The following is a 17052-nucleotide window of genomic DNA, read 5'->3' on the forward strand; positions in this document are numbered from 1 at the left end:
CACACAGCAGTGAACACACACACACACACACTGTGAACACACACCCGAAGCAGTGGGCAGCCGTTAATGCTGCGGCGCCCGGGGAGCAGTTGGGGGTTCAGTGCCTTGCTCAAGGGCACCTAAGTCGTGGTATTGAAGGTGGAGAGAGAACTGTATATGCACTCCCCACACCTACAATTCCTGCCGGCCCGAGACTCAAACTCACAACCCTTTGATTGCGAGTCCGACTGTCTAACCATTAGGCCACGACTTCCCCATAACGCGGAATGGCACGCAATTTGTCATTGCACTTAACAGTCGGAACAGTCTATTTAAATATGAATCCTGCATGTTCTGTGTGTCTGTGTTAATGAATGGAGCTGAAGCGCGTCTTCATTCACACATGAACAACATCTCCAGAGCTGCTCTGACAGTCACTTCATGAGCATTTGACCGTTTGATTTGAGTAAAACTAGCGTCACATCACATACACAGAACTGTAAACGTAAGTCAACCCGTCAAAATAAAAGTTACGTTTGCTTAATTTCAATAATTAAAAGATAAATCAAATTAATGTTTTATGTGTGTATAATACATACATACACACACACACACACACACAAAAGGGATGGAAATTAGCACCCGCCACCAGCCAAATGCGGGTGATTTTGTGTTGTGGCGGGTAAACTCGTTTCACCTACCGGCCACCGTGGCGGGTAAATAAAAAAAGCATAATATCATCCGAAGCAGCTCTGTGGAGAAAGGCGGTGTAAACTGGGCTTGAAACGGCAGCGTTGTTCTGTGTACAGTGTCTGCAGCTGAAGTTAGTGCCGCCAGCGGAGTGATTATATCTGTTGGTTATTTACAGTACGTTTTATAGCACACACTCATGATATACAAGATCGCGTGAAGAGTTGAATTTGTTATCGCGCACACGTTTCCGCATACTGTCACGTCTCTGTCAAACCCCGGTAAGTTCATTTTCCTCCAGCATTCTGCAAGATTTTAGATTATAAGACAGTTTGTGTTTATCTTATTGTTTTTAACGGCATAATAAGCAAACCAACAAACAGTATTATCGGTCGCGTGTCAAATAACTGCTGTCCGGGGGATGCATTTTATTTCCAGTCTTCAAGTACTTTTTCAGAAGTTAGCTCTGTGGCTAGTAAGTCAACCCTCTACGTTGTAAAAGTTTGCGAGCCGAGATTTCTTTCAGTGATACAGTGTTGAACGGGACTTTTCCCCACATGTTCCCTCAACCACAAAATTTTTTTTAAAAATACACTGGTAAATCCTTTCCTTTGGAATTAAATACAACATTATTAATGCATATGAAAACAGTGCAGTGTATCATCCGGTTGGGCTACGGAGTTGAGAGAATGAGCTGCTTCAGCAAGAGTCGGCTGTTTCAAAACCTATAAGCTGCCTAGATAGGAAGCATTTTTGAGCATCACATGCAGTTACACATTGTCGGTTAAAAACAAGAAAGTGGCTGGTAAAAACATTGATTGGCTGGTAGATTTTGAAATCCACCAGCCACAGTGGCCGGTGGAGAAAATAGTTAATTTCCATCCCTGATACACACACACACACACACACACACAAGTTCGAAGCACTAAAATGACTAAAAGCACATAAAATTTGCAAATTCAAATGAAAATTCAAATGTGAAAATATATTTAAAAACAAAATGAAAACTAAAATGTTGCATGAACTAAACTTATTTTAGTACTAAAAATACTAAAAGTAAAATTGAAATGAAAGCTATATAGAAATATATTAAGAAATTATTAAAATAAAACAAACAACACTAAACTGTTTTTCTTTGATATAAAAACACACATACACTGTGCAAAAATTGCCAGGAGAAATTCACAACTTACTACACTGACCGCTGAGCAGCCAATCTGGTCAGTTTCCAGACATCCAGCGATAAATGCAGTACTGTATTCTGAGCTCTCTACCTCTCTACCAAACTACAGCAAACACACACACACAATACAGCTGTTGTGAGTCTAATCCACAGAGGCTTGAGCTGTGGGAACGGGCCGAGAGCTCGGGGGACTACACAATGGCGTCAGTCACAGCACCGGGTTCAGACGAACTGACTGACAGAACAGCATGGGAAGCTGAAGCATGTGTGTGTGTCCATGCGTGTGTACAGTTGGCAAACCGGCCAACACAGTAACTCCGGTTCCAGCCAGCAAACAGCTCCTGCTAAGGTAAAGATGTAATCTTTGAAAGATACAGTAATCCGGAGATTAGGATATGAAGATAAGAAGGAAAGAAGAGGAGAGTTACCAGACCTGCACAGCTGGAGGGCTGGGCACTATAGTATTATTCTCATTACCTGCTCTGGAAAGGCTTAAAATGTTGATTTAAGTGATTGCTTTCAAGCAACATTTTGACCAATTCTAGTTCTAGAAACAATTATAGTTCATTCAGATTCTGATATCTCTTTTTAAGATGGAAGATTATTTTAGGACAGTTGGGAAAAATGCTATGCTTAATGCATTGCCAAATAATAAGATCATTTAAGATTGCAACAAACAGATACAACAAATAAGAAATAAATGTAATACAATCCCTCCGATTCAAAAAGACTTTCAGTGTTTTTTATTGGTGGCATAAAAACACCAGGTTAAATGTGTTGTATATTTCAATCAGTCGTATAAAATACCTCAGATTACTCAAAATGTGCATCTTTAACTACACATTGTTATGGACCTATGGTTTCTGTGAGTCCTGACATTTAAAAAAAAAAAAAAAAAAAAAAGTATTTTACAAAGAAATGTTACAGAATTTTGCAAATTTTGGAATAATACAATTTTGGAATAAACCATATGTATGTTTTGTTGGGAAGGAATTGGTATATTCATTTCATTATAAGAATATATTGATTCAACTGGTAAAGTTGACTAGCACCATTTTTGATAACAGATTTTAATTAAATCATAAAATATTTTTATAATAAAATTGTTTAGAAATTCTACCGACTAGAATGATGGAAGTTAAAAAAAAAAAAAAGGTTTAAAAAAATTTTTTAAAGGGTAATTGCAACTTTTTTTTGTGTGTATATATATATATATATATATATATATATATATATATATATATATATAAATTTTTCTTCTCAAATAAAAAGATATTAACCTTTTTTTAAGGAGAAAGATATAAACTCACAATTGCAATAAAGTCAATCTGACCTAACCCAGTTCATAAAACGAATTGCGCCATATAAACCTAGAACTAGAATTGTGAGATAAAAAGTGACCATTTTTACCCTTTCAAACTAATTTTTAAAAAAAAGTTTTTTTGATTATTAAAATGTCTGCAGTTTAGTAAATAGGCAGTCAAGTTAATTCAGTAACCACACCAACTACTTTAAAATTGTTCTTGATTCAATTCAATTAACAGACTCAATAGAATCCGCAGATATGAAAAGGACACTGTGGACGTTGGTAAAGCAGGGGTGTTGGGGTTCTGCAATATTTGCCAAGGTACATGCAGAGGAAAACAGCCTGAACCCTGACCACACCAAGAGTGTTTCTGATGAATAAGATCCATTCTGGGTTGAGATTCCACCTCAGCGAGGTGAAAGGCGCCCTGTGTAGTTAACAGGCTTAATCTGCTACGAGCAAAGCGGGAGACAGACAAACTATTACACAGAAAAGAAGCCATTAAAAGCAAAGGCATCTGAACAGTCATTTGAACCAGATATGAGACTCTGAGGCCTAGCCTAGGTCAAGCTTCGTCCCCTTCTCTCCTCTTACGGTATAAACTCCCTCCTCAGAGCCTCTCTGCCTTCCCCCAACTAACCATCAAAGAAAAAAAGGCCCTAAAGGCCAAAGAGGGCCCCATGCACACAGAGAGATTAGTAAGCCTCCATACATAACTGCCATGAAAACAGACTCCAGGCTGACAACCCACTCCAGAGGGCCATAAAACCTCTTCTTCATCCATCTTTTTCTACTTAATTTACGGCCTGCATAACTTTCAAGCTGGATATCCACCCGTGATGCTGAACACAATGCATTGCAGTGTCTCAGCACTGAAAATGAAATGGATCACATTCTTTGGTTATGATGGGTCATAGTTACTGTGCAGTGCACGTGGTGAACAGGGCTGGCCGATATAAAACCATGCAATATGACATTAGGGCTGTCAAAATTGCTCAAAAATGACGTTCGAATATTCCCTCTAAAAAATACACGAATATTCGAACTATTCGAACATCTGGTTGCGCATGTTGTCAATGACGCGCATTACGTCAATAACAGGACAAAATAATACAAAGAGACATAACTACTTGTATAGATAGTCCATTTAAGTTTAAACATCTATGACAACGTGAAAAAAAGTGAAAGTGAAGTGACATTCAGCCAAGTATGGTGACCCATACTCAGAATTTGTGCTCTGCATTTAACCCATCCGAAATGCACACACACAGCAGTGAACACACACACACACACTGTGAACACACACCCGGAGCAGTGGGCAGCCATTTATGCTGCGGCGCCCGGGGAGCAGTTGGGGGTTCGATGCCTTGCTCAAGGGCACCTAAGTCGTGGTATTGAGGAAAGTCGTGGTATTGAGGAGTATTACCTACACAAAAACAAGGAAATCAACTAATGGCCAAGACTGCAGACCTCACGCTCTCTCACCCTCACGTTCTCTGCGCATAATGGTTTAAATGAACAAACACATTTTTGTGCAAGCAATTTAAGGTCGCGACTGTTGTCCCAAATATAGCAGGCTTAATTCAGTGGTTGAAACAAATATTGTTAATATAAATTGAAGTTTTACAGCATATAGAACTGACATTGAATGCTCCGAGCGAGCTGTGCTGTGGTAAACATGGAACTTTTCCTTGACATGAAACGATAAATAATCTCTTGGCCTCTTGTCGTTTTGCAGACAAAGAGCTTGTGGCGGGCGATGCAAAGTAACGTCAAGTGTCAAGACGTGACTGTTTAGCTGGAGTTCCACACATTATGCCATGCTCATTTGGGTGCACATTTTTGAGATGTGACCTCATGTTGCTAGTTGTCGAATGGTATGCTAACTGTATCTTAAATAGCTTGCATACAACTTTATCTCGCGGGTCAACAATTTTACCTCACTTTCTCTGCTGCGGTTAAGTTGGGCTCTGCCATTGCTGGCATCTTCCATGAAGACACGTCAACTTTCAGCAGTGATGCTGTGCCAGACAGTGCGACTCCTGTGACCTATCCCTGAACCCTCAGGTGCGCTAGCACGCCCACTCGCACAGCAGACAACCACGCCTCTACTACCGCGGGCGTTTTTTTCCACATTTTTTTTTATATTCGAATATTGATTTTCACCTTTGAAATTCTTTTTTTTTTATTAACTATTCGAATACATATTCGAATTTATAATATTCGATGACAGCCCTATATGACATGAGCATTCAATGATTGCTTTTTAATTGGCTTTAGGGCTCTTATATTAGAAATGCACTGATTATTTTTAAGGGCACAATAATATGCAGCAATAATTAAAATGGTTATTCATTGCTCTATTTATGCATTCAGACACACACAATAACAACAAAATCAATCATCAATTCTGAAAACAGCTTGCTTTACAGGACTAAACCTGCACTGAATAATGACAAAGGTGAAATTATTAATACAAGAAAACTATTTGAATAAGTTACTTAAAAAAAAAAAAAGGATAACCAGCATTATTTTAAGGAACTTTTTTTTATTTTTAACGGTTAATTTAAAATTAGACTTTTTACTGTATTTTAGATAACTGCATAAATATGATCAAACTAATTGGCCACAATATCCAGAAAGTTTGGTTAGAATTATGCATCAATAAAAATCACTTTTAAACGGAACAATAAATACATTGTGGGTTTCCATTGTTCAATTATGCTTAATTTCACACAATAACAACAAGATTGACTGCTTTACAAGAGTAATACTGCATTAAATAAAAGTTAAAAAGTTAAAAATGATGCAAAGAAACAATTCTGAAATAACTAATGTTCCTTTAGGGGGTAAATTAGGGCTGGACGATTAATCGAAAAATAATCAAAACCGAAATTCATAACCTCTAACCGAAGTAATTTTCCCATGTCGGTTATTTCGGTTTTTTAATCCTGTTAACACTTCCCCCTTAAAAGCATACTGGCGCGTGTGTAGCCACATGACTCTGCTCTCCAGTCAGTGGCATAAAAGCAAAGCGGTCTGAGCGGTGAGCTTTGCGTCTTCACTAAACTTTGTCAGTTGTATTTGTTTTATGGTTTGGACATTCAAGCGATTAGATGAACGGATGTGTATTCTTATATCGAGCTACCATGTTCGCGCAGCTGCATTGTGGCACGAACACATAAACAGTAACGTTAGCTATGAAGATCGCGCGCACAGAGGAACACAGAAGCTAGTTGTCAGCGCTGTCCTGTGATTTATCACTAAAGTAGCTTAGAATCTCAAAACTTATTATAGCATGTTTGTGTGCAGCGCACATGAAGCAGCACAAGCGAGTGCACAGAGAGCAGCGGTCGGCGGTCGCGCTGCGGGTTCCCGGTTTGTGTCCATTCTTGGACTGTTCTGTGTATTTTAACTGTAGAAAAGGTTGTTCCGAGTCGAAACTACGATACAGAAAACTACATCAGTATATCATCATAAACGCAGCCGTTTTTGTCTTACGTGAACGTAAACAGATGAGAAAGAAAACACAGGTACAGTATTTTTGCTTAAAGAGACAACAGCCTAATAAACGCGCTGCCTGTCATCAATGTTAATCAAAGAACAAAAGAAAATCATTCACTGATCTTGACTGAATATATTTAATAACTTTACTTGATTCATCTTTTTTTATTTATAAAAAGAAAACAATGCAGTGTTTTTAAAGTTTTAATTACAGTTTCTGTATACCTGAAATTTAGTTTAGTTGTATTTATTTATGATATTGCTAACTGATTTGTTTGTTCCTTTCTTATTACTGACCTTTTTTTTACTTGTCTTTAACATTTTAATATTTGAAATTTATATAAATCTAGTTTATGTAAATCTAGTTATTTTTGCTCATGTTATTCAGCTGCAACAGAATGCTTTGTAAAAATAATTAATTTTTTTTATATTGGATTTTTTTATCTTAGGCCTAAAAAAAAAAAAGTTTGGTTCCGGTTGGTTGTCAGTTGAGGTCATTGGTCGGTAGGGATTTATTTTTTTTTTAATTTATTTTTTTTTCTCCAGTGGCAGTTTTACACACACACACGCGCTGATTTTAAATGTGTGTACCGGTACTTTTACGACAGTGATTCTGTATTCCCGTTTAAAGTCTGTTGTTGCCATAGACACGCAAAACGCACACACACACACACACAAAAAGCCTTCGCGGGAGTTTGACAGGCGATCTCATAGTAGATTAACATGGAGGATTTGAACTTGAAAAACGGAGTGTACAGACATCTTTTTGTAGTCAAACAACATTCTTTGTTATGTTCATTTATGTGGTTTATTTGATTTTGATGCTATAAATTAACTAGAAGCAAGAGACGATCAGTTAGTTTTAACTGATGATCTAACTTACAGCGATCTGTTCGACACATTCAAGAGCCACAAAACAGTATTTATTGTTTACATTTCTTTAAAAAATGACCACATTTGAAAGGTGAAATAACCAAATGAGACTTTGTTTCATATTAAAAGTAAGCAGGTAATGTTAATGTCCTGTCTGTCAGCATGTTGTCAGTGCCCTCTCTGTTCCGCGATATATTGTTTTTTTTAGGCCTTATTGGAATCGAAACTAGGAATCGAGAAGAATCGGAATCGATCAAATTCAAACGATACCCAACCCTAGTAAGAAATGTTACGGACATAGATAAAATAACTGCTGATAGTCAATCATATTTACAGTACAAACCTTGTCAGTGAACTATGAGGGCAAAAAAAACAAAACCAAAAACCAAATAATCGTTCAATAATCGTAATCGAGGGAAAATGTTCAATTAATCGAGGTTTTGATTTTAGGCCATAATCGTCCAGGGTAAATCTTTTCAAACATGCTTCATTTTTAACTAGACTTTTCACTAGGTTTTATATTTCTAATCTTGACTGCAATGAAAGTTCAGTTGAAATTGTGGTTCAAATCACCTTAATAAATACATTTGATAAAAAAAAGGAAAAAGTTAATATCTGTATATAAAAGCTTAACTGATAAATTTTTTAGTTATTTATTTTACTTAATTTATACCAACATTGACAGACAGCGCTGGCATCCCCCAAACTATTTCACCATCACACTGGGCCCCCGAAAAAACCTCCACTATACCGGCTATTCACAATGCCAGTTTAAGGCAAACTGCACTCACCATAGAAACCACACACAGCATGTCATCAGCTTATGGGCGATGGGAGGAGATCGAGCAGCTTTTGTTGAAACAAAGGATGTAACTCTTCCTCTACTTTGGCACTGCCATCAAACAAGCAGCGGCGGCAATCAAAAGTCAATGCAGCACGCTGTGGCACAACAGCACATCTTCTGGGAAGAGCTAGCCACGATGATTAAGTGACTTCATGCTCTCGAAAGGTTCGAAAAACTGTCTATGTAACCTGCGCAAGAAAACAACATGATTTTGGCCTGCACCCAACCAACAGGGGCTTCCAGTTAACCGGGGCCCTTCTAAGATTGGTGACAGGAAACATCTGGTGTTATTAAACACCTTGAGCCATGCCATATTTAGCATCAAACCTAATAAAACCACACAGGTTAGGTCTCTTCATGGTCACTTAGTTCCCACAGCACAGACTCACAGAGACAGAAATCGCAGAATCCAGAGAACCGCAGAATCCAGTCATAAAAATGGAATTTACAAAGTAACGCGGAATGTCACATAATTTGACAGATTTTGGAATTTGGAAAAAAATAAATAAATTCAACCAGATTTAAGAGGGCCAACTTAAAACCTTCAAATTTCTAAAAAAGTTGTTAAATTTGAATAAGTTTCAAGATTTAAATAATCAGACATGCTTTTTTCTTCAATAAATTAAAATTAACCATTAAAAAAGATTCCAGAAAATTAGAAGCAAATGCAAAGTGAATTTCAAAATAAAATAAAAATAATTAAACACCACCTTAATAAATTGTACCATTTTTATGATTTCAATTCATTAGACATGCTTTTTGAGTGAAAAATCCAAGAAAAATTCAAATGGGAAAAAATAATGTTATGGAAATTTTTAGTTTTGTTAATTTGGCATTGATTGCATTAATCTCATTTAAGTATCTTTTTAAACATAAAATGAATAAGGTAGTATATATATAGTCCATAGGGACATTGAGTTATTTTATGTAACTTGTGCAGGGTACCAGGGATGAGCAGTTTTTGAGAGTTACCAGGCATCTACGATGTAATGTGCATGAGATGTGCATGTGTTATGGGGTGATGTGCACTGAGCAACATGATTGGCTCAGAGGTCCTAAACTGTCCTTCAATGTATCTTTTTACATACTATAAAAAGTGGGCTGTGAGTGTGTGTGTTATCTCTTTACACACAGACTCGGAAGCTGGTACAAATTATTGAATTAGAATTTCCACAACAATAATTTAAAAAATTGACTGAATTTAGAAAAAAAAAAAGGAATGGAATTCGGGGGAAAAAAAGGGCCCTGAAATTTATACTTTTTTACTTTTTATAAATTATTGTTAAATTGTATAGGTTTCATGATTGCAATTAATTAGACATGCGTTGATGAATAATATGTATTACTACTAAAATTAATTCAGAAAATGGAAAAACAATTTGGGAAGAATAAATCCGATTTCATAGGGCCATTTAGGCTGTCGATTACATTGGAAACTACTCCGGGGAAGCAAATATAAATATATATATATATATATATATATATATATATATATATATATATATATATAGGGCTGAAACGATTCCTCGAGTAACTTGATTACACAAAATGATCGAGGCAAATTCCTCTGCCTCGAAGCCTCTTTTAATTTATTTTAAATCTCACGTCAGGTTCTTTCGCAATGATTTAATGTGACAACGCGTTTACGTCACCCACAAAGCGGAAGGAGACACAAGCGCTGAGTCCGGTCCGAGATCGCATACTGCAAGGAGTCAGCAGTGTTTTGATTTGAGGGCGCAGGCAAACAAGAGAACGTTGTGGCGTGTGTCCATTGCAAGATAGAGCTGGCATACCACAACTAGGGCCCTATGATTTCCGCGATGCAGAAAACGCGGAGGGAATCACGGAATCCAGTCATAAAAACGGATTTTACAGTTTAACGTGGAATGGTACGGAATTTGCCAAATTTTGAATGAATTAATCAAAAATAGGTCATTGCACTTACATCAAATCACGATATGGACTAATATCTGTAAATATAAAGCCTGAACAGTCTATTTAAATATGAATCCTGCATGTTCTGCGTGTCTCTGTTAATGAATGGAGCAGAAGCGCGTCTTCCTTTATTAACACACTGAAGCGCGTGTGACACTCCGGTGATTTCAGCGTCTGCTGTCTCACTAAATAAGAACGTGAACACATGAACAACATCTCCAACTGCATCTCCAGCTCTGACAGTCACTTCATGAGCATTTGACCGTTTGATTTGAGTAAAACTAGCGTCACATCACATACACAGAACTGTAAAGGTACGTCAACCCGTCAAAATAAAAGTCTGTTTTTTTTAAGGTTTAATCACACAACATTTCTTCCATGTTTTATTTTTAATAGTAAATCCACTTTGTTTACCAAAAAGTTAAGTTTGCTTGATTTTTTATAATTAAAATATTAAATTAATTTTTTGTGTTGTTTTATGTGCATCTCAGAAAATGCTTTATTTTAAACCCCAACTGAATGGCACTTAAATGCACTTAATTCATCTGTCAACTTTATTGTCATTGTTCACAGTACAAGTACAGACAGAGAAACAATGGGTAATAATTAAATGTTTATTTTTGATATATGCATTGCATTTTATGCATTTAAAAAGTAAAAATATTTTTTTTCTAAAAAAGGAAATTTAGTTGTTCATTTTAAAAAACCCAGGAGTCTTATTTTCTCTTGCATAATTAATTTTGCACTTTAAGCAAAAACATTTTATTCGATTACTCGATTAATCGATGGAATTTTTGGTAGAATACTCGATTACGAAAATTTTCGATAACTACAGCCCTAATATATATATATAATATTTTTAAAAAAATTTGAAAAAGCTTTATTTCTCAGCAATAGTACAGAACCACTGAACATGTTTTAAGGGAAAATCCAATGCACAAGATAGCCTTTTTTCACAAAGCCCCTTCAGATTGGGGTATTCCACATGTGACACACAATACAGACCCCTGAAACATGACCTTATTAGTCAACACAGAACAAGTATCATTCAAGAAAACAGCCACAAGCAAAAAGGAATACACGACTTTAAGGAAGTGCACTTAAAATTGGGAAATTTGCTAGTGATGAACTTCTGACCTAGATGTCAGTGAGGTAATGAGAGGTCACTCGTCTGACCTGATACTAACCCACTTACTGCTGGTTACATGAGGAAAAACACCCTCATGTCTGACCAGTGCTTCATCACATTACTAAATGACTCATAGTCAGCCTTTAAAATGCCCACGATGAGGCACAATGAGATAATCGCTCTGATCTAAACCACAATACAAGACATGTACAAAAAAAACAGTATGAACATGAACTCAGCACTTCACAGAAATGCTTGACTATGGTACAATCAAGAGTCCTAAAGAGAATTTTAGTGGAAAAGTTTGAGACACTTAAAAGCAGAATTCCTGGCATCCTGGATTTACAGGACCAACGGGACTAATTATGTTAGTGTCTGATAATGACCTTAAAACCAATTACTTCAGTTTTTGAAACAATAATAGCTAAATATATAACCATTGGGAATTAATTCAAACTTTTAATCACCATTAAAACACTAAATATGAATTCTTATTTCATAAAAGGTAAATGGGTTTCCACACATTTTAAACTAATGAATCATTCAGACCAATTTTTGAATCGTGTTGACAAAACAGGAGACACAAAACAAACCATACATCAAATGAAAGCTTATTTATTAATCTTTCAGATGATGTAATGTTACAAATCTAAATTTTAAAAAAAATCGACCGTTATGACTGGTATTATGGTTCAAGATCACAGTTCAATCCCTCGTCATGACGTTGCAAACATCAGATGCGCGCAAAAGACCCAAAATCATACACACACACACACACCTGTAGTTCCGATTTCCATTCATGAGGTCTCTGTCCGGTTCCGTCCCCGGCTCGCAGTAGACGAACTTCAGAAACTCTACGGTTCCGTTAACCCAATGCGAGCTTTTCCTCCCGGTTTAACGGATCCTAATCCAGTGTCCCAGAAGCTCGTATATCAGGTCTGGATTTCAGGTTCGGTTGACAGATCGACGTGACGGCCAGCTAGCCAGCCAGCTAAGACGAGAAGTTCCCCTGAATACAGTCCCGAGTCGCTGTTTCTGTGATGGCGACGCCTTCAGAAATGTTTCTTTGGAAAGACCGAGGCGGTTTGTTGAGGTGTTATGACGTTACAGCGAGTAAAAGTCAATTTATGTCGCCTCCGCTCTTCGACACAGCTAGCCTGCTACTGCTAGGGGCCAGGCTAACCAGCTAAGCTACATACCCAATCTCTGAGGGGGAAAAGTCCGCGAAAGTGCCCGATCCTCCATGAATTCCGTACTCGACGCTTGGAGGCTTTTCGATAGCTCGTACTCCCTTCGTTTTACGCCGGCGGTGACACGAAATAAGTTGGGAGTTGAACTCTCTCTCTTTCTCTCGCAGGGTTTCTCTGACACTCAGAGCCTCTGCGAGACTCGCTTCAGCTAAATATGGAGCGTCTGATCCTCCGTGACTCCGCGAGCGAGACGCACGGACCTGGCGCGAGAGCCGCACGCTGATTGGCTGCGAGGGCAAGCGCGAGCACGCGAGGGAAGGGACGGGGTTTAAAGCCGCCTCATCACTATCATCATCATCACCAATGTATATTCTTACTTAATAAAACTACATTATAAAACTACTTTGTTTTCAAATACAGATTTTATTTAAATATGCAAATATACATTTTTAACAAGTATATTTTGAAAGGTAGAACAGTTTTAGTAAGTACATTTAATTCATACTGTAAATGTTTACAAAATAAATGTTCAAGAATGTGTAAAAATATAAAATATTAAAAAAAAACACAAATGTGTACATATAACTAACATATTTTCAAGATGTAAAGTGAATTCAAAACCGATTCATATATCAAAACATACACAAATGTGCTGTTTGGTATGTTTTATGTAGCCTAATTTCACAAAGCTAGTCAAACCGTTCTGTTTTTGCTTTAGTTTTTGAAAGTGAACAGTCTAACTTAGATCAAAATATAACTAACCATATTCTTCCTACTCATATTTTCATTCTTTCTTGTCTTTTGCTTAAATAAAATTCTGCAATGAAAAGTTAAGATCAGTGCATCACTAAATGTATGAATGTCTGAAATAAAGAAATTAAGAGTTAAATGTTAGTGTTGTAGCTGCCTTTGGACAATAAAGTTCTCTAATTTAAAAAGCAAGTTGAGTTAATGTAAAGTTTATTTCTTTATTTTTTGTGCAACAGTCTTATATGTAATTTGTTTTATGTCATAAAGCTATGCAGTTTCTGTGTGAATGATCGGTGCTGGAGTTGGATGCGATGCAAGGGGCGCCAGCTGAAATCTTGCCTAGGGCACCAAATTGGTCTGGGTTAAAGGTTTGAAATGTTGCATAAATTACATTTGACTGAAATGCTTGTATTGAAGCATTTTGCATTCTGCCTGTGATATAACTGTGCTAGAGGTTACGTTTTGTGAAGACGGGCAACTGGTAAGAAGCTTTTGAGCTGTGTTTATAATCAATATGCATAACAGTGACATATGTTAAATATGTATATTAGGTATGAAAATGATATATTTTGAGATTGATATTTGAGTTTGCGCTACTTTGGGCATTTCGGTATTAACCTCCGACCACACCCCAGCCCCCGCCCCGGCTCGGCTCGCACCCACTGTCCTCTTTTTGGAAAACTACAATTTTTCAACCTTCAACATAAAAAGAGCCATTCTGGCCCCTTTCCCACCGAGTAAAATTCATGTGGAGCCACAAAGCCTTTTTGGTCCCTAAAATGAAGATAACACAGCATATAGCTAAAGTTTTATATTACAGTTATGTTACAGGGCAGGGGCGTAACAATCATTTCAGAAGTGAGGGAGGCAGAGATGTAAAATGTAGTAATAATAATAATAATAAATTATTATTATTATTATGTATGTTTGTCTAATTGAAAAAAAATAACTTTATGTTTTACTTTTAATTGGCTATTAAAACCACCACATGTCATCTGCTGGTGTTGGTCCACTGTGTTTTCTGAGGTCCAAAGTCAACACAGCAGTATACCAGGAAATTTTAAGGCACTTCATGGTTCCTGCTGCTGACCAACTTTATGGAGATACAGATTTCATTTTCCAACAGGACTTGGCACCTGCACACAGTGCCAAAGCTACCAGTACCTGGTTTAAGGACCATGGTATCCCTGTTCTTAATTGGCCAGCAAGCTCACCTGACCTTAACCCCATAGAAAATCTATGGGTTATTGTGAAGAGGAAGATGCGATATGCCAGACCCAAGAATGCAGAAGAGCTGAAGGCCACTATCAGAGCAACCTGTGCTCTCATAACACCTGAGCAGTGCCACAGACTGATCGACTCCATGCCACGCTGCATTACTGCAGTAATTCAGACAAAAGCAGCCCCAACTAAGTAGTGACTGCTGTACATGCTTATACTTTTCATTTTTATACTTTTTAGTTGGCCAAGATTTCTAAAAATTCTTTTTGTATTGGTCTTATAGTAAGTTATATTCTTAATTTCTGAGAATCTGAATTTGGGATTTTCCTTAGTTGTCAGTTATAAACATCAAAATTAAAAGAAATAAACATTTGAAATATATCAGTCTGTGTGTAATGAATGTATATAATATACAAATTTCACTTTTTGAATGGAATTAGTGAAATAAATCAACTTTTTGATGATATTCTAATTATATGACCAGCACCTGTATATAAAGCTTAGAAATTGATTTGCATTTCATTGAGTGAAATAAGAATTTGATCCCCAAGCAAAACATGACTTAGTACTTGGAGCAGAAACCCTTGTTGGCAAGCACAGAGGTAAGACGCTTTATGTAGTTGGTCCCCAGGTTTGCACACATCTCAGGAGGGATTTTGATCCCCTTCTTTTTACAGATCCTTTATAAATGTATGTTTGTCTATCTGTCTATCCATCTGTCTGCTAACAAAAATTTGCTAATGTTTCCATTAAGTCTTAAACCAAAAATTTGCTAATGTTTCCATTAAGTCTTAAACCATTATTTTGTAAATATTCTCTGAACATTCTGCTGTTTTTTTAACAAATGTTTTAAATGTTGCAATGCTTTTTGTTTTGTTTGTTTTTTTTGGGGGGGGGGGGGGGGGTAAACAATGGTTAAAGGATCTCTCAATCATTTCTTTTCTATCTGTTCGTAAAACCAATAACATGAATTATAATCTTAACCCATTTAATAAATCAGAAAAAATGATAAGAGTGATTTTACTTATTAGGCCTCATTCATCTTCATAAAAACATTCTTAAATAAACCGTAGCATTCAGTTCAGTACAATACATTGCACAAGAATTAATATTGATAACTGATATTGATTGTGAATTATGGTATCCATTTAATAAAACTAGATTATAAGAGTGAAGGATGCATGAAATCGCAATTGATTGAAGTCAACATGAAATCAAATTAGACCACAATCACTTTCCTGGTCTAATGAAGCATGCATTAACGGTGCGTGCTATTCCAAAGAAAAACATTGTCATCATTCATCAAAATTTTAAAACTTGCTTTTTAAAATCTGGTTTCTGTTCAAAATGTTGTATTTTGGAAATAAACGTGTTGTAACTGCATGGTACAGAAACAGAATTAAATGAATGACAAATGATTCCCTGACTGTCATGGCAAAAATCAGTAAAAATGAAATACAGCTGTGCGCTTCAACCCCACACCCCCTCACATCTGAAAAACAGGACTCAACACAGTATTTAATAAAAAACAACTTTTATTGTCTTTAAAAAATAATCGTCCCGAACAAAGTCCTCTCACTATTACATACAGAGCCAAAATGACTTGCTTATGTGTTCATTCATTGAATCGACTGGGAAGTGCTATGATGCGGACTGTTCTTTATCAGTGGCTTAATATTGCTTAAACATCGAGGTCTTCATCTTCGTCATCAGCCATGAGGTGCTGAGACTTCTGCGAGTCGAGTACTGCATCAGAATATTTAGTCTAGGAAAGACCGGATCAATATTGTACATCGGGCATCAATAAAAATCACCTCGTTGGCTTGGCAAAACCTAATATAAATGCATGTCTTTGTATACATTTCATAAACGTGAGTTAAAAATAAAACATGGTCAACCATTACATTTAAAATCCCTTTGAATTTGAACAAAGCGTTTTAGGTGCTTTGAGGCGAGTCTTTCAACCTCGTGGAGACTCTTAAGCCACTTTTTATAGCAGTAAAAGGTTTCCTTAAAGGGAAAGTTCACCCAAAAATGAAACTCTGTCATTATTTGTTCACCCTATGAAGTGTTATTTGTATGCAGCTGTGAAAAAAACAAATTAAATAAAACTCCAGATTCGTAATGACAGCTCTTTCATTTTAAGGCAAACGGGTGAGAAAGTATGGCATCGAATGTTAGTACGGGCTCAGACTTAATGTGATTACTAAGAGGCTCCAGTTACAACACCGACTCGGTTTAAACATGCATTTCTTACATCCACTGTATGACATGATTACATGGCATAATGATCCCTTAACCTGCGGAAAAGGCGTTTTCCGGCATGCCCACATTCTCTCTGTACCGACGGGCGTCAGGCGAGGGTAAAAAGGTACAATGATAATGACAAGTGTTAAATGTGCTTGTTGGGAAGGGAATGTGGCAGTGTTACCAACGGCACGTTTGAAA

At 36.8% G+C, this 17052-nt stretch overlaps 1 protein-coding gene across 3 annotated transcripts in view; it reads right to left on the bottom strand.

The window, feature by feature from the left end:
• ago3a (argonaute RISC catalytic component 3a) overlaps positions 1-12961 on the bottom strand; it is a 43264-nt gene extending 30303 nt beyond the window's left edge. For 2 of the 3 annotated variants that reach the window (XM_059568537.1, XM_059568535.1), the window contains exon 1: positions 12222-12961. In XM_059568537.1, coding sequence (XP_059424520.1) covers positions 12222-12240 — 19 coding nt within the window. In that variant the 5' untranslated portion in view covers positions 12241-12961. The remainder of the gene's footprint in view (positions 1-12221) is intronic. The other variant, XM_059568536.1, reaches the window with a different exon arrangement.
• Between the last annotated feature and the right edge of the window lie 4091 nt (positions 12962-17052).

Source organism: Carassius carassius, chromosome 15 (genome assembly GCF_963082965.1).
Source record: "Carassius carassius chromosome 15, fCarCar2.1, whole genome shotgun sequence".
Lineage (NCBI taxonomy): Eukaryota > Metazoa > Chordata > Actinopteri > Cypriniformes > Cyprinidae > Carassius > Carassius carassius.